This window comes from Mytilus californianus, unplaced genomic scaffold (genome assembly GCF_021869535.1).
Source record: "Mytilus californianus isolate M0D057914Y unplaced genomic scaffold, xbMytCali1.0.p SCAF_32, whole genome shotgun sequence".
Lineage (NCBI taxonomy): Eukaryota > Metazoa > Mollusca > Bivalvia > Mytilida > Mytilidae > Mytilus > Mytilus californianus.
This window is the reverse complement of record NW_026262682.1, coordinates 62,435-90,187: the sequence shown is the minus strand read 5'-3', so window position 1 is coordinate 90,187 and position 27,753 is coordinate 62,435. Positions and strand designations below refer to the sequence as shown.

Here is a 27,753-nt window from a genome sequence, read left to right as displayed (position 1 = left end):
AGAAAAATTAACCATTTTGACAAAAATTACTGATGAGCGAAATAAAATACTAACTGTAACGACCAAAGATTTAAGCAGAACCTGGGAACAGTATATCTAACTAAGTATATATCAATATATATGTTCCTTAGGATTAGAACAATGGCTCTAGAAACTTTTAAGATTATAAATAATATAGCTCCTGTGTGCTTACAAAATTTGGTGAGTGTCAAAAAATCTAAGTATTCTTTCCGGTATGTAAATATTCTAGATGTTCCACAGGTAAAGTCAACCCGTTACGGTAAAAAATCTTTCAAATTTGCTGCTGCTACTTTATGGAACAGCCTTCCAAACCATTTCAGGACTGAAAATAGTTATTCACATTTTAAAAGTCTTGTTCAGTCCTGGAATGGTTTGGAATGTCGATGTTCTGCTTGCAGATAATTCTTGAGATGTTTATTATTTATGTTGCTTTTGTTTGCTCTGGTCTAGCATGTTTTATTTCATTTTAAATTTGTTGCTAAATTTTTATTGCATGCTATGTAAGTGATATTTAACTTCGTATAACAGGTTGTTTTATATGTCAAATTAGACTGTTTTTATGTTATGTATATGTTTTTATATTCGGTCAAAAGCTCCTTAGAGCTTGTGTTGTGTCTTTTAACTTATGCCGAATCAAAATAAAGTTTTCTTATCTTATCTTATCCTGGCAGAACTGACGAACAAGCGTCGAAATTACGTCAATGTTGGATTGTTGGCAAAGTTGGAAAATTGTTGGATCGCGCGCTTGCTGTCCAACGAAATATTTGAATTCTCAAATAAATTACAAAAATCATAATAATATACAATTTTAGTAACAGTCATATAATAAACAAATTTTGCATGGTACTAAACAAATTTCTACAGTAGCTAAAAATACACCAATCAAACTTCACCGGAAGTCACAATACGTAAACAACATTGCCAAAAGTTATGTGTGTCACCGGCTAACCAAAATGACAAATATCAAGGATAGTGAGCATTAACATCTGCAAAACATTGAAGACGTTGACTACAAATACTAAAAGGAATTACAAAGAGTATTTGAAAACAGTTGCCGAAACGTAAAAATAGTGTTTTTATTGAAAAATCGTCCCAAGTGACACATGGGTTCCACTGCGCATGTCAGTACATTTCATTCATAAAATTCAAGCAAGGTGCGTGGATTTACTACGAGATTTACTACGATCTACTACAGTTGCTACAATTGGATCATCACAAAAATACAAGACATTCAGTGGATTATTACTATGAACTGGTAAATTATAACATGAACTTCAAATAGTTTATCAAATATTCAAATGTCGTGAAATGACAGTAATTCAATATTTCTAGAAAATCATAATATTGTAATTGTTCTAACTTTACTTAATTAAATGTTAATTAAAACTTATTTGCTTCAATTATGAATATGTTTCAGACTACAATCATTACAAGTAATATAGTACAAGTTATTTCACACAGTTACTGTTTCCTACATAATAAGACTTTCATAAAAAAATACAGAATATTAAACAATATGCTTTATTAATACCAATTAAAACATACATCAAAAATATCTTCTCCCTGTCTATGTAAACTTACATGTACATCACACATGTCACAATAAAATACATGTACCTTAGTCTTCGTACTCTACATATATGTCAGTCGTGCAGGTTTTATTTGACCTCGACCTCATTTTCACGGTTCATTGCTCAGTGTTAAGTTTTTGTGTATTGGTCTATTTTTCTTAAACTATAAGTTATAGGTCAACTATATTTGTTGTATGGAAGCATTGTTAGCTGTACATGTCTGCCTTGCATTGTTCATCTGACATTGACCTCATTTTCATGGTTCATTGGTCTTTGTTTAGTTATCTTGGTTAATGTTAAGTTTATATGACAGTTTTTAATAAAGCTTTATACTTAGGACTATCAACATAATATCAATTATAAGCAAAGAAGGCGAGACATTTCAGTGTGTGCACTCTTGTTTAAACAGAGAACTTAGCGAACATCCTTTGATTTCTCCTTAAAAAGCTTCACTGAAGAAAATTAACAGCAAAACTTTATTTAGTAGGTAAGTATATCTATATCTATAACACATCACGGCGAACTTAAAACTAATTATTTTATTATTAATCAACAAATTCATACTTTTATTTGTCATGACACACTGAAGTATACAAAGAAGTAGAACATTTTGTTTGAACACATAACTGTGCTGTAATGTCATAATTCGATTAAAAAAGGAGTAGGTTCTTTGTGAGAATACATTAAAATAATAATATTTTCTTATGGTTAAACAATTTTAATTTGTACATAAATGTTTTTGGACAATGAAATATGTTTAAACTATATTTATAGAAGGTATAGAAGCTATTGAAACATAAAGCGTATGATGAAAAAATATATAGTACTATCATTCAATACCATTTTTTAAAAAGGGCAATTTTGATATGTTTTGAAAAAATAATATGTTTATTTCATCCCGTTAAGGCGTTTGCTATTTGTAACATATATATACATAGAGAATTTGAGTCACTATTTTTGAGGTTATTTTTTCTTCTTTGTTTTGTAAACGCAATATGGTATCATTCCTGTAATGACATCATTTTAAAGTTACTTCATGAAGATTTATGTTAGCTAAAAATGTGCTTGATCAGCAACTGGGCATGTGTTAATAATCCAATTATTATCAAATTACTTTTTGTGAAACAGCGTCGAGTATAAAAGCTAATAATTTAGTTATTGTTAAATCTTTTCTTGCAACTTATGAATTAGAGTGTTGCAAGTGTGATTGCGCAATTTCAACACGAAAGATATGCCGACGTATAAACATTGGAAGATTCAACTTATTAATGAAATTGAACTTCATCTGTTTTTAGATTCAAAAGATGTTGGGCAGTACTTTGCAGGTACGTTTTATATGGTAAAATAAGTATGTTCAGTTTTAAACTTTTAATTTCGTTTTTGGAGCAGCGCAAATTGAAAGCGCAAATACTTTCGAAAGATTTTTTAAACAAAAAGAAAACTATTCAGCATTTCAAATACACAGTATTACGAAGATGTTGTTCTAAAAGTAAACGATTATAACATGATTTTATTTTCAAATTTAGCAATTTAATTGTGTTTTTTTAACATGCATAAAGTCAATTCTTTTGAACTCATTACAGGAAAGTTAAAAATGTCAAAGCACATGCTATTTGGGAATGGACCCACTTTTTCCGTAAAATAAAAATATTTATTCCATATCGGTATCATTTTAGAAGGTTTCTCTATTTGATTTTTAAATTTATAACATTTTTTCACCGGGTATAGAGACGAGCACAGTGTTTATCGTCAGGGTGATTTTTACATGTAATGTTTTAGTAAAATGATTGATGTACAAATATTTTGTTTTTTAAAATATTTGTCATAACAAATATTGTTTTCTCTCGGAATATGTAATAAAAGAGTTACTGTCTTTTGCTTTGATAAATATGTGGTTGAATTTTGAAAATAATATAAACTTCGGCCGTTGGTCTCAGTGAACATCAGTTTTTCAAAAGTCAATAAAACAACATATTTACAACACCAAAAGACAGTAAATGTACATATCCACTGTTATTATAATATCGTATTGACAAAACAAAGAGCACTTTATACAATAAGTGAAAATAAGATGAAATAATATATTTTGGAATTTGTTGTGAAAAAAAAAATAATAGAGAAGGGTCTTTCCCCCTAGAGCATGTGAAACAATGTGCAAATGGCAAACAAAATTACGGTCTCCCTTTTGAGAGGCGTCTAGTTAAATGTAAATACGTGTTATTTCTTCACAATCGAAATTGTTTTGTTGTTTTGCACGTAATGAATGTGCATCTGTGATCATCTGTGGAGCGAACCCCATTTTTATACCAACCGTAATCTTGATTAACAGTCGGATTATAAAATATTTAACAGAAAAGCTGAAAACAAACGTCATAAACAGTTACTATAGTCAGAAACATATTACATATGTCTCTGCTATAGTCAATAAAATCGAACTTCACAACGTCCACTGATGAGGGGGGGGGGGTTGGGATCCCACTAACATGTTTAACCCCGCCACATTATTTATGTATGTACCTGTCCCAAGTCAGGAGCCTGTAATTCAGTGGTTTTCGTTTGTTTTATGTGTTACATATTTGTTTTTCGTTCATTTTTTTTACATAAATAAGGCCGTTAGTTTTCTCGTTTGAATTGTTTTACATTGTCTTATCGGGGCCTTTTATAGCTGACTATGCGGTATGGGCTTTGCTCATTGTTGAAGGCCGTACGGTGACCTATAGTTGTTAATGTTTGTGTCATTTTGTCTTTTGTGGATAGTTGTCTCATAGGCAATCATACCACATTTTCTTTTTTTTTTATTCACTGATATTTAAAGTGGGGTTAGTTGGCATGTTTAAGATCGTAAATTTAAGTTCATCGTCTATTTCTTTAGTATTTTTCATACTTGGTGGGATGAAATCGCAGACCATTATTCAGTGGTATTTTAATCCTTTTCATAAGTTTTGGGTGCCGGGTGCATTTTAGAAAGTGGGCGAGTTGGTGAAAAAGTGGGGCGAATCGGTGTGGGGCGAGTCATCATAGTATACAAAAAGGATCAGAAAGTTGGTTTCTCTCCCCCGAACTATTATAGTGTTCTATAACTACAGATGCTCGTTGCTCGGTGAAATCTAAATGTATTTCATCTTCAAAAGACGACCTGTCACTGTCTTAAGTACTATATTTGTGCTAATTTATGTTTTAAATATGTTAACACAAGCTTGTACTCTGAGTGTTACTCAGGTCAATCTTCCGTTTTTTGCTCCTGAGTCCTGGTCAGGTTGTCTCGGACTCTCCTTGACACATTCCCAGTTGATAATCTTTGGACTTCTATTCTGTATTTCTGGAGATTATTTAAATGAATTGCCGTTTACTATATAGAAGGCAGAACAGAGACCAGGGCCGTGAGGGGCGGATCCAGCTATTTAAAAAAGGGGGTGTTTCAACCACATGTCCCCATTCAACATGTTCAAATCATGCATTGATCGTCTAAAAAGGGGGTTCCAACCCCAAGAACCCCCTCCCCTGGATCCGCCACTGTAAACATGTTGCAGTTAAGTACAATTTCCAACATCCAATGGATTTAGTGTAAAGAGGTAATAAACAGTGACAAAGAAAAACATGACCTTGTGCAATGCCAAAATACCGAGCAAAATACAGGTATGAACAGATTGTAGATCTATGAATGTATATATGTATACAACAATAATATTTAGTCTCCTTTTAATTTACTGATAACAAAATCAATATTATACCAATAAGACATTATTCAATGATCTAATCATTGTGTTGAATTGATAACCTTTTTTCTCTAATTCTTCGTCAATTTATCCCTTTCTGCACCCATTGTATAAAAAGAATTTAATCAACATGTGGTTCGTTTGATCTTAGAACTTCATTGGTTAACATGGTTAAAATCCGATTATGACATGTATGACGTCGAAATTTCTTGCTTTCCTCTGAAATTCCTATTGTGACGGCATGAAAAAAGGCGACCATGCCTGATGACGTCACATAGAAAGAACACATCTTTTTGCAGATCATTCGAAAACAAGGAATAAGTTTACCTGCATAATGTTAGAAAATCATTAGAGAAACAGATTCCACCACCATTGGCACCAAATCTCGTGTAATACCTCGCGTTTTTAATTTGAAAATTTAACTGTCTCGAGTGGATAAATATCGTATTACACTCGATGCAGTGGTAGAATCTATATATACATGTAATATAACAGTGTTAAAAGTATTTTTTTAAAGAATAATGTTTTCTTATCATGTCAATAAAAATAATGTTATTTTGATTTATAACACATATATTTTAAATTTCAGATCAGTCTCTTACTAATTTACAAACACATGTACAGCATATAACATGTATATCAGAATGTACAGACGATATAAAGAAAATACAGGTACATTTTATATTGACAATTTTGATTTTAAAGAAAACCACTCACTAATTTGTCATCGTGAAATATGATCATGATGTACTGTTTTCAAAAACAAAATTCTCCATTAAAATGTGCATGTCTTAATGCTTCTTAAATTAAGAAATAACTATTTAAGCACATCTGCTAGGCCAAGTATTCATTATGATTATTTTTTTTATGAAAATCAGTCTTTGGTTTTTATTTTAAAGATTGAGCTAAAGTGTTAATTGCAGGACTGTACGGCAAAGTAAGGTTTATATACAATAAACAGTTGGATAATAAGATTAAAATTGAACCAAAAAGTTTGTGTGACGAAAAGTTTTCATAAAATGCACAGGGGCCATAATGTGAAACTACACACCTAATTGTGTATTGCTACCTCAGATCTACAGATATAAGTCAAATGACTGAAACTCACCCTTATATTAGAGTTTTTGCCTTTAAAAGATGATTTTAAGCTAATTTCTTAGTTTGATTTACCAAAAATCTGTAATGGATAGAAACATATGATGGAAATTTAAACATATATACCATGTATACAAGTATCAATATTCTATAGATATGTAAAACTATGCTATCATTATTTTACTCATAGTTGAAGGCTGTACAGTGACATATAGCCTTTAATTTCTGTGTCATTTAGTCTCTTGTAGAAGTTTATTTCATTGGCAATCATACCACAACTTCTTATTTTTATTATATTGATGAAAGATAATAGAAATAACAGGTGAGCAAATTCAGGCTCTTGTGATCATCCTGTTATTTATTTTCATGAGTAGGCATTAACAGTAAACTGATTAAATTAGCCATTTACAATATGATTTTAGGTGAATTTTGGGACATCAGTATTAAAGATTAATAAAAAGAAATTCACAGGAACAACTTTGTTTGGTCTCATGATAAATGATACAAAGAAACTGCTGAAGTTCTGGCTCGACACTGGAGAATTCTTAAAAGACAGGTTATTATAATTATTATTATTTTGATATATATATAATCTCTTAAAATAAATAATTGTGCGCACCATTCTTTGACAATGAAGAAGTTGACTCCTAATTTTTAGTCTTTTAACAAGAAACAAATTATAAGGGCTTCAAGCATCCATCTGTGCTTCCAAGTTTATGTTACAAATCATGTCTTGTCTGTAACACTGCAACTGCTAACCAGAACACAATTAAAGTTGCTATGCTGTTCTAGATTTAATAGATTACCATGTCCAGCTGTGACATCCAGTGTTAGAATTTTCAAAATAGCCATCATGCTCATGTTGACTGCTTAAACAAACTCAATTTATCTTTCAAATCTTATGTTAGAAAAAATAAAGTCTGTCAAATCTTATGTCAGAAAAAATAAAGTCTATCAAGTCTTATGTTAGAAACAATAAAGTCTGTCAAATCTAATATCAGAAACATAATATTTAAGGCTTTGTTTATATAAAGGACGATGCTTATAATTTTTTTTGGTCGAATTGTGTTTATCTTTATTAGTAAAGCATGTATTAAAAACCAGAGGTTCATTGCTTATGACTTTTGCCTAACATGCTTATGGGAGTTGTTTCACTTTCTTATATGGAATCTGCCATATAGTATTCGTCTAAATAATAGCCCAACAATGTTAGATCTGTAAATTAGTGGAAGCAAATTTTTGTTCTTCCTTGGCTGGGATTCCAATTCATGCTACTGAGATACCGTGGCACCAAACTGCAATGGTCTATGCCTGGTGGTCTAGACCACTTGACCACCTAAGCTTGACAAAAATGAACCATTTGGTGGAAGGGTGTTACTTTTCCTTGTCATTTACATCTGGTAACCAAAAGCTTGATTTTTGCACTTAAAAGGCTGAACATGCATGATATATTTATATTCAATATGAATATTCACATTTTGTCTATTAAAACATCAAATTGTTCAAAAAATGTTTTCCATAGTTTCCTACTGGTTTCACTGTTTCACAGTTATCCATGTTTTTGGTGTATTTCAGCCTTATTTGTTTCCTATATATGTCTGAGTGTGTTTTAGGGAAAGATATGTTCAAGAATCTTCTTCTAGTGGTGAGCAATCAGAAGGAGAGGATGAGTATTACAATGAGCCGGTCCAGAACATTGATAACCTTTCAAATGAAGACAACCCCTTTGTTACACAACTGTCACAAATTTTACCAGAAAGAGCTATCAGTATAAAACATTTGGATGTTCAACATGCTGAAGACAATTTTTCTCAAGAATCAAAAAAAAAAGGATGAAAGCTTAACTGATGAGTCCACAATGCAAGGTTGAACAGAAGACAGTTGATGAAAAGTATTAGTTTAAAGGCAATTGGGTTCAAATTCCTAGACATATTTAATTTAAAAGATCCACCAAAAAGGTTCAAAGTCAGAGAAGCTGATGAAAACTTTGTTGAAAAAATAGCGAAAGTAATGGTTGAAAAAAATTCTGTAAGTGTTGATAATGCTCCAAATATAATTGGCCTTATTGACATAAAAAATAAGGTTGATTACAAAGAAGAAAATTTTTCTAAATATGAGGTATATATAGTGGATGGGAACCACAGTATTAAAGCACAAAAAGAGGCATACATACAGACAAAAGACGAACTGTTCAGGCATCGTGGAGTTTTCATATACTGTGGTTTAACAGAAAATGAAGCAATTCTGCTTGGAATCAGCAGAAATGAGGACACTGAATCGTTTGTGAAGTTCTCTGATTTTCAGAAGGTTGATGTACTGAGGCGTCGATTGTATTCCATGACAGGCACACCAGCCCACGCTGATCCACCTACAGTTCCTAAAGAATTTAAGGATGTATTTATCACTCTACTTAACTTGCAAGGTGTAAGTAACAGTTAATTGCATCTATATAGATCTTTTAAAAGTTGAAGTAAGAAATGTGAATGGATCTGGTTTATGTGCATGCAGAAAATCTTTATGCTCTATTTGACCAAACAAAGTTGATGGGGAAATGTTAACAATTGAAGTAATCTGCCTTAAAAGAAATCAACAAAATTGTCTAAAATCAAGCCAAATCAAATCAAAGTTTTAAACTTTAAACATAAAACTACTCAATACATGCAATACTACATACAGGCAAGACAAATCTCTCTGTCATCAGATTTTCAATCAAAAACAACACCAATTTAAACAAGTATCACAAGTTGAAATTTTTGTAGGTTACAATTTTTGTCCAGAACATTTTTTAGAAAGCATGAGTCTATAATTTATATTACTATTTAAAATTACATGTAACCTAGTCAGTAAACAATTTATGTTTATATTATAAGATTATGTTTGCTTAAACATACTTGTCTTATAGTTGACACTTTTTTTTATATTTGATCAGAAAAAAAATAATTAGCAATTCCTGCATGTGTCTGCTTTACCTATAGATGTTTAACATTGTGTATCTTAGAAGAATAGTGAACATCGTGAAGGTATCAACTGAAAACTTAAAATGTTTCAAATTTTGTTCTGTTTTGTTTAAAAAAAAAGGTGACTACTCTACTGAAGTCTGCTCCATAAATCATGCATGGTACCCAGGAAGGTACTTTCAAAATGGAGTAAACATCTGAAGAAGCAATTTTATAATTTTTTAGCATTTAACTGTATGAAAACACTCACCAATATTTAAATTCTGAAGTGCCTTCTCCATGCATGAATTTACGAAACTGCCATGAGAAAAAATTATATATGAAATCATTTGTAATTAACTACAATGACTGTTCTGTATTTTCACAGAAAAAAGCAGTAGACAGCAAAAGCATGCTGAGGTTCCTTGCAACTGGACTTTCCTATCAATGCTATGAACTGTTTAAGAATATATGCTCAAAAAGCACTGGAAAGGTTCCGGCATCAAAATTTGATGGAATAAAGGGTTTGAAGGAAGAAGATGCATTATTTTGTCTCATCAATCTCTCAAGTAGCAACCTTCAAAGAAAAGATTGGCAGAAATTTAACTACTTGTGTCAAAGCAAGCAATCAAAGCCAAAAAAGGTATTTTTTAAAACTTTAGAATGTAGTAAGATGCAGCATAGTTTATGCATAACGAATTATTTCAGTAAACCTGTACATGCAGTCTACATTTCTAGGGAAAAAAGGACAGGATTAGGGTTAATACAATAATTGGAACAAATCTGTCATCATCTGTGAAACAAAAATTCAATAACGGTCAATTAACTCTTGATGGCATCCATACAATTTACAACAGAATAATTCCAACTTCACCATTTTGAACTCTTAGTTAAATAGTGCAGCAACTCATGATAGGAAAAACAAGCCCGGGAATATTATATCAACTAGGAGATATATGCTCCATATGCATGCTGGAATGTTTTCTACGTAAGTAAAGGCCTGTACCAAGTCAGGAATATGACATTTTTATTCATTTATTTGATGTGTTTGAGCTTTTGATTTTGCCATTTAATTGGGGACTTTCCGTTTTGAATTTTCCTGGGAGCTCAGTATTTTTGTGATTTTACTTTTTGCTACATAGAAAAGGAAAGTTTGCAATTAAATTGAGTATGATCTATTGGTGTGTATATTGTTAATGATCCCTAAACCTGAAATAGAATACTAACAACAGATTAAAATTATGTTAAACATTCAATTTTTAGTTTATGTCTGTCATTTTTTCAGTTGAGGAAAGATGTAACACTAAATATAAAGTTCCAAACAAAGTGTACTCAGGGTTTTGTTGGACAGAAACAACTTGCAGGGAATTACACCTGGTTTCATTTCACTGATTGTAATAACAAGCAGATTATCTTAACTGATAAAGAAATGGAAAGGCTGGTGTTTTGTAAGTTTTTTCTTTATTTTTTTAAATATTTGTTTTTGTTTTTTAATGATAAGTAGTTTTAAACACTTTCCAAATGCTACTGATTTTCTGGACAAAACTTTGGCAATTAGGTCCTTTAATATGGTACAATTTTTCAATCGAAAATCAGGCGAACTCCAAATATGTCTCCTTTTCTGCATATTCATTGAAAAAAATAAAATACGAAAGTTTTGTATTTTTTTTCTATAAGAATCATTTGTTGAATAATACTTTTCTTCAATTTAAATATGTTCCGGACCATATGAGTATTTGGACCATACACGTATGGTCATGACCATATGCGTATACTCATATGGTCCGACCGTACGCGTATGGTCGGACCATATGAGTATATACTCGTATGGTTATTAACGGCCCGGACCATATGAGTATTTTGACCATATAGGTATTTTTTTCAAATATGCATCACACCGTTTCAATAATACAATAAACTTTATCTAAAAAAACAATTATGGTAACATAACAATGTATTAATTCAAAGGCTACGTTAAAATTAAATATTGATGCCAAAGTTAATTTTCATCGTTTATTACATTCTTGCATGTAGGCTTATTGTAACATTTACTTCCACACGCGCGGTAACATAACTTTATTCGAATTTGCACGTCATGGCTGTGCATGATCCTAATCAGTTACACCTTTTGTTTGCAAATGAAAAGATAGCCTTCTTTGCAGCTGCATGCAGTGATGCAGAGGTTTTGGGTTATTCCGATGTGTCTACGGTGTTTATGAAGCTCTAGATTTCAAATATCGTAATATGACTACGGTACACCATATTCACAAAACAACGTAAATAAAATATGTTCTTTGGAAGTGACTTCTTTTGTAACAGTTTATTGAGCAATTTTTGGAAGTTATCTTTTCAAGTCGACATATTGCTATTTACTCGTAATAACAAATCGGTAATGGACATGGGTATAAAATGTTTTATTATATACTGAAAGACTTTAGAAACGCAACACTCATTTTGTTGATTTTTTTTACCAAATCTTGTTTGATTTTCTTACAACTACTTTGCATGCTTATCATACTTCTTTTTCCGTACAAAAAAAATCAAAATCTGACTTACCTGTGGTTATTGAACATACCGAATTTTTGAAGTCGCACGAATTTTCTTAAAGCAAAATTTTGGACCCATGAAAGATTGTTTCATTTTTTTTGCTTTGTGAAGCAGTCCTTTCAATCCTTTGCCTCACTTAAACCAGCTTAAAAATGTTGCATCTCCATGTTGCCAAGACTGAGAAACAAAAAACTGAATTAGCCCTTAAGAATACTGCAAACATTAAAACATAAGCGTGCTGCAACCATACTGTATGACTTCAGAAACTCGTCTTACTGTCCTTCCGACAACGATACAAGTAGACAAGATTAGTTGCTGGCCATCAATGAACAGATAAACGTTTAGTGACAATGACATGTCTACAGAATTTGATTACGCAACGTCATTTGCCAGACATGTTAACGGTCGCAACGTCAACTGCTAATCAAATTGCCGAGTGCCATTGAATACACCATAAATGTTTACCATCAACTGATTTGCCAAAGAGTCGACTGAAGGAAAACCTTAAAAGCCCTCAAGTTCCAACCGCATAATTGCCAAAACCAATTAATGGGTTGAACAAATGCAAAACCAGATGATGTAGAAGAGAACCCGAAACATGTCAGACAGAATTTGTTGACCATTCTGACAATTATTTTGGCTTTTGTAACATGCAGTCATCGCTTTTGACAGGGACACATTCATTAAAAAATAACACAAATATAATCTTGTGTTGCGTTTCTAAAGTCGGTCAGTATAGTTTTGACTAGGTAGTAAAATTAACGATGTGAAACTTCTAATTTTTATTCAGTTAATCTCTTTATTATGATATGATAATAAAATTACCTATATGATAGCGTATTTTTAAGGAACGGTCATACCATATGAAGAGTTTAGAAGTACTCAAAGTAGCCTGAAACAGAGTGTTAATTACCCCGACCATACGCGTACGGTCAGACCATACGCGTACGGTCAGACCATACGCGTATGGTCGGACCATATGAGTATATACCCATATGGTCATGACCATACGCGTATGGTCCAAATACTCATATGGTCCGGAACAAATACACAACATGTGCAGTGTAAAAGATCTGATTTTGTCCACTGTATTTATACATGCTGCTGATTGCTGCTAGACAATTAAATGATTGGCCATTCAAATTTTATTCTAGTGTTAGTACTGCTTTTTTTGTACTTCCTGTGTTATCTCTTCTGCTGCATGTCATTATTTCTTTATAATAAAAATTGAAATATAAATCTCTGACCTAAAACATTGGCATATAGATCTATGACATAGAGCATTGGCATATAGATCTGTGGCATAGAGCATTGGCATATAGATCTATGACATAGAGCATTGGCATATAGATCTATGACATAGAGCATTGGCATATAGATCTGTGGCATAAAGAAATATCGACATATTTAGAACTATAGCCTAAAGCATTGACATATTGATCTATGACATCTTTTAACAGTTAATTGGAATTGATTGATTATCATTATCTTATTTTTTTCAGCATCAAAAGACAAGAGGCTTCCTATTTCTTCAACTCCAAATTTGGATGGTAAGTTTTATTAACAAGAGAAAACAATGAAAAGACATTTTTTTTTTTAAATCAGTTTTTTTTCTTACAATTCCATATTAACCCTAAAAAATTGATATAATACTGATGGCTGTATTTTTGTTCAGCTAAGATTTAGGGAAAGACAAGAGAATAATGATTATTTGATAGATCTTTTATATTTACCGTTGTTCCTCTGTAAGTCTGTCTGTCCCAAAAGTTATTTCAGTTCTTTAACTTTTAAGTTTTCTTCAACCAAATGCAGACAAAGTTTGATATTTGGTGGGGTCTTTTTTGCTGTTCTTGTGTTATGTTCCATTGTAAATACTAAATTGCAGAGTTTGCTGTAATTATAAGTGGGAGCATGGAAACATTTTTATTTAATTTTTAATTTTGAGTATATGAACAATTAGTAATTAAAAGAAATGTAATGTGCTTTTCAGATGAACAAGATTTTTTGGATAGATTCTCATCTCAAAGAAGCAGTGGTAAATTTTGTGATTAGAATAGATAACAAGCAACCAGAGTAAGGGTTATAGCAATAAACAGAAGAAAAAAAAACCCAGTTTTTGTAGATGGCATCCAATGAAATTCACTGGATTACAGGCTCTTGAATTCCGGAGAGGCACTTAAACAATGTGACAGGGTTTAACATGTTTGTAAGCACTTGACACCCCTCCTAACTTGGTGTAACGTTGAAAGGATAGAACAAACTCATTAACAATCAGTTGAAAAGAATCACATCAGTATTCAAAAAAGTTTGTTCTCATTGCTACCTAATTATATGTAAAATTGATCTCTATTGGGAGGATTCACTTTCTTAACAGAATAATATGTTAACTGTTCATTGAATATTAAAGAAATAGAGAGATTTGAACACACCAAAAATGTTGATTGCAGAAATGTGCCATATCATATATTGCTGCTAAATGATTAATCTCCTTCATTAAAATGAAATCCTTAGTAATTTAAAAAAAAAAGTTTGTTTGCATATCTTTTTACTTGTTATTTTAAAAACATAGGTTTTTTTTTTCTTCAGACCTTGATTCACATGATTCAACAGATCAATTTTTGACAGGAGCAGAATGTGGTAAGTTTTGTCTCACTTACAATAAATGTCACTGAAGTCAAACTATGGCATGCTGATATTGTTATCTGTCGTTGGCTTTTCAACAGTTGTGAAAATTTGCAGTAAGTCAATTTAAGGAGTATATCACTAAATGTAAGTCAATATATGATATGCATTTTTCTTAGGTTGGCATATATCATTTCCCTGTAGATGCCATCCCAAGTTGTAATACATTGTACTTCTAAAATTTACTTTGAAACTTTTGAACAGTATATTTATAAAATAAAGAAGATGTGGTATGATGGCTAATGAGACAATTCTCCACAAGAAACCAAATGACACAGAAATTAACAGCTATATGTCACTGTACAACCTTCAACAATGAGCAAAGCGCATATCGTATAATCAGCTATAAAAAAAAAATCACAAAATTACAAATGTAAAATAATCAAAACTAGAATACTAACTGCCTAATTAATGTAAAAAAACATTGAACAGAATGTGGTGGGGTTTAATATGTTAGTCCGATCCCATTCCTCCCCCTAACCGGGGACAGTGGTGTAACAGTGCAACATAAAAATGAACTATAAAAATGATTTGTCAGTTGGTGGTTATAGACACGTTTATATACTGAAATATGTTCTATTTTAGCAGCTACAACTTCACTTCCGGGAACTACAAGTTTTTCATCTAATGGTATGTAAGACAATATACTATTTTCATATTACCGACTTTTGACTGGTTTATATTATTGTTCGACAGGTTACCTACGACATCCAAGTACTCGGTCAATTAAGATAAAAGTAAGGAAGTAACATCAAACATTAGATCTGTACAATTCTTAGGGGAAATATACTGCTTTATATTCTCTTTACACGACAAACTCATTGGTAAATAGTAAAATTTCCCCTCAAACCACACCAATTAAATGTTTGATGTAACTTATTAACGTTGCTCTTAATCGACTGAGTACAAGGATGTCGTAGGTTATAAACAGTAATCAAGGACAACTTTTTGTTTTAATGTTTTAATGTTTTAATATTTATATACTGTTATTGTGTATTCTACCTGTACTCCTCTTTACACCCTTTAGAAAAAAAAATTCAGTATTAACACATTTCAAAACAGTTTGCAATTTTTTTTAAGTCTGCTATTTTATATTTCACTCTTATTTTTCAACATGCCTGGCCACGTAAATTGAAATACTTCATGAAGAAAACTGTTTTGTTCCAGGAAAGCCTTCTATTTTTCGTGCCCACACTTATCACCCAGTATATTAGCATTAATTTAGAGTTCCCAATATCAAATATAATCTTTTTGTATGTGATCAAGTTTACATGCATGTGTGAAATGTTCTAATTTTTAAATTTTTAAATATTAAAAACAGAGTAACAATTTCTTTTTTGATAAATGGGATTTTTAAACCCTATATTTTATTTTTACTTAGTCATCACTTTTTAGGAACACTTTATTTTTAGTGATTATGATAATTGTCGCACCTGAAACAAAGTTAGTAAGATAAGAACTGCTTCTCATTAAGTAAAGTTATTGTATATAAAGTTGAATTAATTAATTTAAAAGGTTGTGAGCTCTGTTTTTCTCTCTCTTTCTATAGGAGTCTATTGCTGTATTTTGAAGAAAAAAGACTTTCAATTAATGCAAAATTTTCAGTGATAAGTTTTCTGCTTAAGTAAGCTTGAAAGGAACTTCTTCTGAAAGATCAATGTTATTATCTAATAGTTGTATTACTATCAGTACATAGCAGTACACTATTCCAGGCCCTGCCCTTAGGTCATTGTAAAGTTTTCTGTCTTATAGTCATTTTGATAAGAGTAACTTTAGATACATCAATGATTTTTTTTGAATTTGCATGACTATTAGTACACATCAGATTGAAGATTATTTCAAGGCCATGCCATCAATTGAAGGTTCTTGTTAAGTGACTTTGAATTAAGTATAAATTTTCAGTGTAAAGTTTTCTGCTTTAGTCAGTTTGACAGGATCTTCTTGTGAAAGATCAATGATACTTTGTATAAAGTTGCATGTCTATCAGAAAATATCAGTTTTGCAATTTTTTTAGAGGCACTGCTGCTTAGTATATGGTCCACTGATTTTGAATGTTAAGTTTTCTTGTTAAGTCAGTTTGATAGGAACTACTGATAAAATAAATGATATTTTGCATAGTTTTAAGTGGTACATCTATTACTATGCATAGGCAGATCCATTACTGGATCATGACTGGAGCCCCCCCCCCCCCCCCCCCCCCTTTTAGGTCAGTCAGCAGGCCCCCTTACAAAAATTTCTGGATCCGCCACTGCTATCAGTACATATCAAAATGATGACTATGTTATGGCTCTGTCCTTAGTCATGGTACAGTGATTTTAATTAATAAGCAGTGATGCTGTCCATCAAATTTGCTGTATCTAAAATTCTGCAGACAGACAAGATGCAATGTTATTATTATTTTTTATGGAGAAACATTTCCTTATGACAGGCTTACAATATTATCCCTATTATTATACACAGTTCTGTAATTGCAGGTAGCAAAAGTTCCCTGGGTATATCATTTTCAATGAAACTAAGTGGTAAGTTTTGTAAAATTATTCTTGCAAGATTCACTTTTAAAAATATTACAGTTACACAACCATGGCTTTCTTTTCAATTGTGTGTAAAAAGTAAAATCACAAAAATACTGAACTTTGAGGAAGATCAATTCGGAAAGTCCATAATCACATGGCAAAATCAAATAACAAAACGCATCAAAAGCGAATGGACAAGAACTGTCATATTCCTGACTTGGTACAGACATTTTTAAATGGAGAAAATGGTGGATTAAACCTGGTTTTATAGTGCTAAACCTCTCACTTTGATGACAGTCTCATCAAATTCCCTTATATTTACAATGATGCGTTAACTAAACAGACACACAATCAATAAAATAGTCAAAATATGGGTACAGCAGTCATCCTCATGTAACAATTTTAAAAGGAACAATTTAACAGAACACAAAAACATCTATCTACAAACACATTCATTGATTTGCATGTCTGACGTCAGAAAATTTTATATGTCACATATATTTGTCTTCAATGTACATACAAACAATTTTAAAATTTCACATATGCAATGTTAGCATACAGGGTTAAAAAATCAAAAGTATGCAAGAATAAATTTCAGAAATAGACCAAGATATAAAATAGTCCAAAAGTTATATAGAACTTATAAGAATCCACAAATAGTTAATTCCATTACGCGATTGAAGTGAAAATATTTTTAACACATAAAAACTAACTTGACATGTTTTGAAATATTTTTAATTTTTTTTATTAGTCAAGTTTACTGGGAACCACTTATGGCAAGATTTTAGTATGCAGTTGTTATACTCCTGCTTTAAAAAAGTTAAGGGATACGTGTTGTTTTCAATTTTTTTTCCCTCTCTCTGTCTGTCGGTCATTCCCATGAATATGTTTTCCTTGAATTTTCTCAGGAACTGCTTTACAACTGCAAGGATTTCTGAAATTTGGTTTCAGGGTTATATGAGTCAGCTATACCATGTGATGTGTTGTTAGATTCATAAGCCAAAAATTCCCATCTACCAAACACTTGCATCATTTCAAGTTATTACATGACATCCAAGTTGAAAATTTTCATCACAATTTTCAGTAACTACATTACAAAGATTTCTGAAATTTGGTTGATATGAGTCAGCTTTACCGTGTGCTGCGTTTTCAAATTAATCACTCAACAACTTCCTGTTCACTGAACACTTACATATTTTTACACTATTAACATTTTCCAGTAGCTCACAGTTTCACTTGTTTTAACTTTGGGTTATCTCATCTTCACTGAGATGAAATGAAATGGCATATTGCACTTTTGGTCATGGTTCATTGACTTTAAATATTTTGCAGAAGTATTGCTACATTAATTTCAACATTTGGATTACTTTTAATGTCATATCAACATTTTTATTTATTTATTTGGAAAACTTGGTATTACCACACTTTTCTCTTGAATAAGTAAGTGTTGTGTATAGATACCTAGAAGTAAAACATACTATGGAAGGCCACTCTTTTCTACATTGTAAATGAATAATTTGAAATGACAGTTTTATAAATGTTCACCTATAAACTTGAATGATATTGTTCAAGGGTTTTTACATCACATGGCTGATTCAGATGCTGTTTTAAGAGCAGAATCAGGAATGTCCTTAATTGAAGAAGAAGAGGTGGAGACAAAGCCAGAACAGTTGATCAGTTATACTGATGTGTTGTTGTGTCCAGAAACACAAACTGCAGCAGAGCCATACTTTAGTACAGATGCATGGCAGCTTGTTTTAAATACTCTCAAAGTATAAGAAGGTAATCAGTCTGAATATCTATAATATGGCATTGACACATTCCCTTGGAACTGATTTTTCAAATGATATAAAAGGTTTAATCTAAATGGTTGAAAATATATTGAAAGGTACAGAAAGGTAGTAAAAAAACCCACCATAAAGCAAAGAACATTGGAAAAAAATTCAAAATAATATCAACCAAGATATTAAACAGACCTATGTTTCTGGGATCTCCTTTACTTAAGCATGTTTAGCTCTTGAGAATATCATGTCACATGTGAAAAGGAAGCATTGATTTTCATAGGAAAAACATTTAATAGCAAATATCAGAGCATGATGCAGATATTCACAGTTTCAAAACTTATTTGAATGACTAGGTTTTTTTTTAAATGATTTTATACTATAGTGTTATTTTTAAAAAGAACCTTCAATTATTAGATTATTTTCATTACTTTTTTATGTTTTAGATATGTATATTGTTAACACTCAGAAGAAATATGATATGATTTCTCCATCTTGGACAAGAAAAGGCAAAGCTTTAATAGGATCAGCTAAAGGTTGGTCATTAAAAAAATCATTTTGAAAAGAAATATATATATAAGGACATGATGTGTTAACGTTATAGTCAATGAGACAACCATTCAGAAAAGCCCATTAAACAAGTTTTAAACAAACAGACCATTGTACGGTCTTCAACAATAAGACAATAAGAAAAACCTATGCCTTCTTGAGTATTCAAAGTTTAAGAGACCTCAACAATAAAAATATTGGTATTCTATTTGTCAAGAACAAATTAGAAACCTTTTCATCAAATCAATGACGTGACTATAAAAACAACCATACGAGTTATCTCATTCTGATTAGATATACTGTAAATTCAGAAATTATTGCGATGTTTTTATTATTGCGAAAAATGCGACCGGGTTATAATCGCAATAATTAAAACTCGCATTTTGAAATTTTCTATATGAGTTAAACAGGATTTTTCTCAATATCGCAAAAAATTAAAATCGCATTTTAGTCTAAAATGACAAAATCGCAATAATAAATGCACGCAATAATTTCTGAATTTACAGTAGCATGTTCTGAAGGGCTATTTTGCCAATGAAAAAAGAAAGATATTTTTCGCTTGAAACCCTGCTGATATTTCTGCTTAATAACACATAACATTAATACAGATGGGAAAGTGAAACATTTGCTATTGATTTCAATTGTTCTTTCTCTTCAAGGCATTACTAAAAAAAAAGTCACAATTAATAAAGCAAGCTATTGATTAAGCATCATTGTGAAGTGGGAAAAGAAGTATAATTTGAGCAAATACCATGGTTGAGATAGTGAACCATGATTTAGCATGTTACTAAGACAATTAGTATATTCTAATTCCATTTAAAGAATGTCATTGTGTTTAAAATATGACCAAGCTTTGGCTTTGTCTGAATCCGTGAACCAGTTTTGATGGTCAACAATAGTTATTATATATGATATAAATTGCAAATTCATGTATGATTCTTGTTCTTTGTAGCATTAAAAAAAATATTTAAAAATTTCACTTTGTAAACTTTATTATTGAATTCAGGATCAAACAGTTTATAAATTTATTGTAGGAAGAATATTTAAAAAGTGTTCAAAAAAGAAATCAGACCAGATTGATTCAGGTAATTAATTCTTTCAAGAAGAAAAAAAAAGGAAAAATCAAATACTTAACTGTCCTTCGTTGGTTGAAAGGTCATTTTGGGTATTACCATTTATTTGGTGTCAATCATATGTAATTAAAAACCTGCTCTTAAGAGCCTCAAGTTTTATATATTGTTGATTTTACGTTTTTGATTTATGGGAATTTATTCATAAAAATTTGAGAGAATTCTGATTAAAACTCAAAAATGCTTTGAGGGATTTCCATGAAACTTTGGTGAGCGGTGGTGTAGTGGTGAGTGCATCGGACTACTATCACAAAGTTTCCTGGTTCAATTCCCAGTTGGGATGAAAATTTCAGGAACTGAATTGTCAGATCTCCCTTGACACCATTTGCGAGTATGGTCTTGAGAAAACGATGATAGTCCGTTGGAAGGGGACAATAAATGGCTGACCGGTGTTAAGAGAGAGCCATAGCTCTTGCATGTAAGAGACACCCTTGGAGATTTCGAAACAGAGCAGCACTTGTACCCGCAAAGTGGAAAGAAATTAATATAAGTTGCAAAACTTGATTCCCAATCCACTATAAATAAATATGTGTAAACTAAACTTTGGTGAGTTGTTTATTTGCATTGACATACCTTCCCTTTTTCTTATTTTAAATTTTGTTGATCTTATGTTTAAAAGGAGTATTGGGATTTTATTTATAAAATAGGAGGGATTTTCAAGTTTTCTAACTCTTACACAAAACACTTTGAGCAGTTTTCCTGGTGACTTGATTACATGTATAACCACCCTTTTTTCAATATAAATATCATATGAAATGGATACCACTGTGTTTTCATGTCTCACAATTTACCATGTTGGGGGCCGAAGTCTATTTAAGCAGTGCTCAAAGTATTTCTAGCGGATCATTTCATTAAAGCATAATGATAATGAAGAGCTGAAAGGGTGGTGAGGTGTATATCATGCCCTCATGGCCCAGCTCTTTGATAATTGTATCTGACAGACATCCACTGCCTGTTTGCAGATACTTTGAATATTTCAGTTTGATGTTTGAACTTCAATGTTTTTATTACTTATTTCTCCAGTACAGCGAAATAAAACTCATTCATCTAGTTCAAGCGCATTTTCATGTTGTCAACTACTTTGAATAATGAGTGGGTTATGCTTAGCAAAATATGGGATAAAGTTTCACTTTCTAAATTTCTAGCAATATATTTACACAGTCAGTATTGTACACAAAAGCTTACCATGAATGAGCATAGTATTTGATACAACCAATACTTTTTAAAAGGATCAACAAGTCATTAGCAGGTCATGTGTTTAATTTGTTGTTGGGTAAGGTTAATTTTATTTTACTTGTGTTAGAATATTTGGGTCACAATGAGCTACAATTATTAGATGTGCTAGCTAAGTCAAGTTACATCTGAAGTATTTGGTGATAAGATACTTATTTTTAGAATATATTGTATTACAATTGAGCCCCTAATGTAATGGTGTGACTAGTCAGTTTCTTCAGCACAGTCGCATTTAACCCTTAATAATTGATTACTTTATAGGAAAAAGAAATGTATATTCCTTCACAAGTGAAGACAGTTCTCCACTAAAAGCAATGGAAGGTGAGTGAGTAAAAAAATGTTATATTCAAATTAACTTTATTTTAGAAAAAAACAATATTTAGCTCACCTTACTCATAGGGACAATGTAAGTTGAAACTATGACTTATTCTTATATCCATATAAATGGCTGTCCTTAAGACCAAAGAATTGTTAAACCATTTGGAAACCTGAAGCCTAATTTTTTTCTGTAGTTGTCTTGTTTCATAATAATTTATAGGTAATGAAGATTAAAGTTATGACCTATTTGTAGGAAAAACAGAAAAAAAATCCTCAACAAGTGACGACAGATCTCCATTAAAAGCAACAGATGGTAGGTATATTTTCTTATTTCAGTATGTATATATACAGCGTTATGTTGTCCTAGATATAACTATGTGTCTAGCCTACTTCAAAGAAAAAGAATTAATGTGACAAATTTTTTTCTGGGCTTTTAATGAAAATACATAGAAACCATATATTTTCAGTATCAGGGTAAGATTAACTGTTTTTTGACACCTTCATTGTCTACTTTTCACCTTTCTTATGTTTCTTTTCAACTAATACCACTTGTAATTAAGAATGTAAAGACCTATATAAGTCTCTGAACAATTGGTTAAGATTGTTATTTTATTCAAAGTAAAATTGAGAATGGAAATAGGGAATGTGTCAAACAGACAAAAATATGACCGAAGAGCAGAAAACAGCCAAAGGCCACAATTGGTCTTCAATACAGCTGGGCCCTAAAAAAAATGTGTACTAGTCTAGTGATAACTGATGTCAATCTAAACTCTGAAATATATTAATGAACTAAACTTAAAAATCAATCAAGATGAACAAAGGCCAGAGGCTTCTAACTTAGGACAGGTGCAAAAATGGGATTGGTTAAACATGTTATTTTGAGATATCCCCTATGCCTCTTGCCAATACAGAAAATACAAACACACAGCAATATGCACAGTAAAAGAATAGGTAACAAAAGAAACTAAAAAAATGACAATGGTACATAAATTAACAAAGTAATACTAGCATTTACTGACAGGCCAGCTCAAAACTTGGATTAAACTGACTGAAAGTTAATGTCTTCATCATATGAATATCAATCTCAATTCCTCCTGTTAGTGATTAAGTATCATTACATCATAAAATATATGAGAAGTACATAACCCCGTCTCTTGCAATGACCCCCATTAGTGAATCAATATTAAAGCTAAAATTTGCCATCTTTAATAACATGAAAACAGAATCGTAAATATATCCCTTTTTTAATAGGTCTTTTTAAAGATTTTGAGTTGAAAGCTGACATTTTGTTGCGTTTGTAAATAATTTAACCGTATTGGATTTGAAACACTAGAAAGTATACGAAGTCTGCATGCTGATTTCTATTTATAAATGATGACTTTGTACTTATGATAAGATTTAGTAAATGTTTTGACTAGTTTATGATATCTAAAACCCTTGTGTAATTATTTTTCAGTAATACATAGATTTCTTTCGCTAAAATCTAGTACATTGTTACATACACAAGCGAAATTGTAAAAGTTGAAATATAAACACCATAAGATGGTGAAAAAGGAATGTCACCATCTAAAAATGGATAATTAACCATATGAAATGTTTACTTTTTCAGATTTAAATGATGCTATAGATGTGTGCCCAATTTTAGAAAAGACCAGTGAAATTACTGGAGACGGTGAAAAGATAAGTGAAACTACTGGACAAGGTGAAAAGATTAGTGAAACTACTGGACAAGGTGAAAAGATTAGTGAAACTACTGGACAAGGTGAAAAGATTAGTGAAACTACTGGACAATGTGAAAAGATTAGTGAAATTACTGGAGATAGTGAAAAGATAGGTGAAACTACTGGACAAGGTGGAAAGATTAGTGAAACTACTGAAAATGGTAAATATTCTGAAGTTTTTACAATATCAAATCAGTCAAAGGTTGTATTGGTGACTGTGGCTTCTCTTCAAATTTTTGAGATGGCCACCATATACTTAAAATTGGAAGATTGTGTAAGGCTGAAGGTTTTATAATATCTCTTAGTATTTAATACAATGGACCCAATAGAGATTGTTTGCATCTCACTGATTTTTACTTTACCATAGGGCAGATGTTTTATGAATGTGATAGTTTAGTTTCCTTATGCAACAATCTTTCTCAGGTGCTTTGCTGTTATTTTGATAGATATTTTTGAAATGAATGATAACTGATTAAACAGATTTAAGGTGTGTGAAAACAAATTTCAGCTTCATAATGCAAAATTTAAAGAAGTTGAAATAATGACAAAATTGATAATGGAAATTGGGAATGTGTAAAAAAGCAATAATCCAACCAAAGAGCAGAAACATCTGAAGACCCCCTTTGGGTCTTCAACACAGAGAGAAAATCCAACACCTTTAGCTGGCAACTTATAAAAAATGTGTACTAGTGCAGTGAAAATTGACGCCACACTATTATTATCCAAAACATATAAAAGAACTAAACAAATAAGTGTCCCAGGTTAGGTGAGGGTTGAGATTCCCCTAACTGGGTATTAGGGGAATAGAAATTTGTTGTACCCTGAGATAAAGCTGAGGGTAATAGTTGTATCTAAGAGGACAATAAACTTATTTTTCCACAAATATCCATTCAGTAAGACTTTTATTATACTGAAAGAAACAACATACACAAAATAATGCCAGGGACTGAAGGGCATAGTTGACCATAATTCATTTATACAAATGTAAGAGACAGCATACACATTGTGATGACACCTTGTCTATCTCTTCTAAGGTATTGGAATGCTGTCTTTTCTTTTAAGGTAATCAGAAATAATTTTTTGTCAGTTTGAATGACTGAATTTGTGTTTTTGGCATCCTAATGCAGATCAAAGTGAAAGATCCAAAATATATTTTATATGCCTTGGACAATATATTTGTTTCATTAAAAACAAGTTGTTGTTTTGAACTGTACTTGGATAATCTAAGTATAAGTTGATCTGAATATATGATATAGTTTCCAAGTATTTACAAAGTAAGAAAAGTTATCTGTTCCTGATATGTCATGTGATTTAAGCAATATAAAAGTTTTTTTGCTAATATAATAAATTTATCTTTCTAGGAAGAAAAAGAACAAGTTGTTCTTCAAAAAATGAAAAAGTGGATGCAACAGAATCCAAGAAGTGCACAGTAAGACTGACTGATATTGGTACTATTAAAAACTTGAAAACATATGTTGATAAGACAGAGAAAAAAAGAAAAAGAAAAAAGATATGTCTAAAGAACTTGTAAAATAATATATGTAATATGTTAAGTTTTAAATAAGTTCATCTGATATGAAACAACAAATTCAGGATACTTTGTGTCATATTTCAAATAAGTTGAATGGATATCTACTTTTATGATAAAACTATAATATTTCAAAAAGTTGTAAATATTTTTTTGTCTAATTTATGAAAATCAGTAATAGAATAAGGAAAAAAGTGTAAATATATTAATATATAACAAAATCCCTTCAAGAAAATCTTGACCTTTAGCTTAGTCATGCAGTTCTATGACAGCAGAACTTGTTTTATGTTATAGTAGCAACTTAAATATAAGTATGACCAAATGCTAAGCAAATAATAGAAATCAGGAAAGAGAACACATTGTTGTGTATTAATTCTGTGGGACTTGATTATTTATCTAAAGTTTTTCAATAGTGTTAATGTATGTCATGTCTGCAAATTTTCTACTCTAATATTTTTCAATGTTAAATTTTTTTCCATCAAGTAAATGAGTCTGCAATACAAACAAAAGAGTGTATTGCACAGTTCTTTCCATTAAGGTCATGTGTATTCATTTATGCACAAAAAAAGTCATAACTATAAGTATTGTTTTTATAACTGTGTAATGTTTACCCTCCTATATCAAGTATATTGGCCAAGAAACTTGAGAAAAAAGTTCAAATTCTGTAAAGTTTTGCTTGAGCCGGATTTTTTCAGCAAGATATTATTATATATATATAAAGAAGTTCAAGTCAAATATGAACTTGATTTTTACATTATACTATATATAGATATAATACTTTTACTTAATCATGCTCCTCGGATATACAAGTTGTCCAATTATTGAATTGAATAAAAGACAAATATTGGTGTGTAACGATCTTCATACTGTTAGCGTTCAGCCAGGATGAAGAGGTTATGCTCCAATTGGATTGAGTTATTATAGTTATAAAAAAGGAAGTGCATTCTAGATTGATTGATAGAGATGGAATCTTATAGTTAATTTTAGTTATGATTTGAGGATAATGATATATAAATAAAGTCTATCTTGTGACTTTAATATTTTATTGTTGTTGTTTGCTTAAACAATATGTTAAGTTTTTTGTTAATAAATTTTGTGTCTTTATTTATTCTGTTACATTATCAGCTTTTTTGTGAACCTTCAGAATTTGTGGATAATCTTTTGCAACATAAATGTCAAAATATTCATGCATCATGCATCTTTAATTTTCTTTTTCTTTGCATAATATGTACCATAATGTATATAGAGATAATCTTTTTACCTAATCATTCTGCTCGGATATACAAGTTGTCCAATTATTGAATTGAATAAAAGACAAATATTGGTGTGTAACGATCTTCATACTGTTAGCGTTCAGCCAGGATGAAGAGGTTATGCTCCAAATTGTCTCTTGTTGATTATTGATTAACCCTTAAGGGTAAAGACCAAATGTTTGGACATTCAAAGAGTGTTTTGAAAACAATATCCACATGATTGTCTGAAGGTTTGCTATGGCGTAGAAGCATCTTGAAAACATATCTGCTTTTATCCTTTTTCCTTTTTGGGGTGGATAAGAATATAATTCTTAATAGGGAACTATAGTTAAATAGTTGGGAAAAAAGGAAAAAGGATATTGCAATTCTATCATGAATAAGCTAATTCTTCATTTAAACTTTGGTCATGATGGTGAACCCAGTGTGGTTACCATTGCGCCCCAGGCCAAAGTTAATTTAGCACTAAAAAGGAGTGAGTTTTTATTAGATGTTGTTAATAATTATATGCAAATGCAAAATGAAAATGATATTGTAGAAATAGAAAGTATTTTATCAGAGTATAATCGCAATTTTACATAAGGCTTTTTATTTAAACAATTATTAAATGACAATAATGAAGTAAAAAGATGTAGAGAGGGCAAAACAGCTCATCTTGTTCCACTGATTGAAAAGTTCAAACTTGAAACAGACTTTGTTAAACTGCTTCTGCCACGAAAAATCAGAGCAAAAAATGCTGTTGCCATTCATTCACTTTATATCAAACCAATGTATCGTTCTGTCATTAATGAGTTTTATTTACTTAATTTACATGGAGTAAATTCACAGGGACATATAAGTGCAGAAGATTTTATGAGGTTATTGCACGAACTTAAAACCTGTCATGCTCATTATTTAGTGCACATTTTACCAGTTTGCATTTGTTTGAGATGCACTGAATATAGACATGAAAGACTTAATCAGCTTTCAGAATGTATCTATGCAACACCTTACCATGGTCCTATTACAAATAGCCCTTTCCGTAATTTACCAGTAGGACAACAACAATTAACAGGTGGCAGACCTGGATAATGTTATTCTGTTATTCCATAGTTTACATGTATTACATCTTTCACATTGTTATTTGTTTATTATGCTAATAAATGATTAGTACACAATTGAA

At 31.2% G+C, this 27,753-nt stretch overlaps 1 protein-coding gene across 12 annotated transcripts; it reads left to right on the top strand.

Annotated features, from left to right (window-relative positions):
• The first annotated feature begins 1,333 nt into the window (after nt 1-1,333).
• Nucleotides 1,334-27,753, top strand: LOC127736533 (uncharacterized). Of its 12 annotated transcripts, XR_007999000.1 has the most exons (15): nt 1,334-2,079; nt 2,888-2,917; nt 5,898-5,980; nt 6,826-6,959; nt 8,017-8,827; nt 9,728-9,982; nt 10,625-10,787; nt 13,389-13,436; nt 13,877-13,921; nt 14,473-14,523; nt 15,154-15,198; nt 17,043-17,087; nt 18,654-18,863; nt 19,309-19,398; nt 20,446-20,500. XR_007999000.1 is itself a non-coding variant. In XM_052247095.1 (13 exons), the coding sequence occupies exons 4-12, from the start codon at nt 8,288-8,290 to the stop codon at nt 18,857-18,859; spliced, it is 1,398 nt and encodes a 465-aa protein (XP_052103055.1). In that variant the 5' UTR covers nt 1,334-2,917; nt 5,898-5,980; nt 6,826-6,959; nt 8,017-8,287; the 3' UTR covers nt 18,860-18,863; nt 19,309-19,399. The 12 variants fall into 12 exon arrangements, 3 of the variants coding, with proteins under 3 accessions (XP_052103055.1, XP_052103058.1, XP_052103056.1); XR_007999002.1 differs by having other exon boundaries at nt 1,334-2,917; nt 15,157-15,198; XR_007998999.1 differs by having other exon boundaries at nt 1,334-2,917.

Excerpts from the sequence above, each read along its gene's own strand:
- LOC127736533 (XM_052247095.1), top strand. The coding sequence starts at position 8,288 with ATGAAAAGTATTAGTTTAAAGGCAATTGGGTTCAAATTCCTAGACATA. Across the intron at positions 9,983-10,624 it reads AGCAATCAAAGCCAAAAAAG|TTGAGGAAAGATGTAACACT; the intron begins GTATTTTTTAAA and ends TCATTTTTTCAG. Across the intron at positions 15,199-17,042 it reads TACAAGTTTTTCATCTAATG|GTAGCAAAAGTTCCCTGGGT; the intron begins GTATGTAAGACA and ends CTGTAATTGCAG.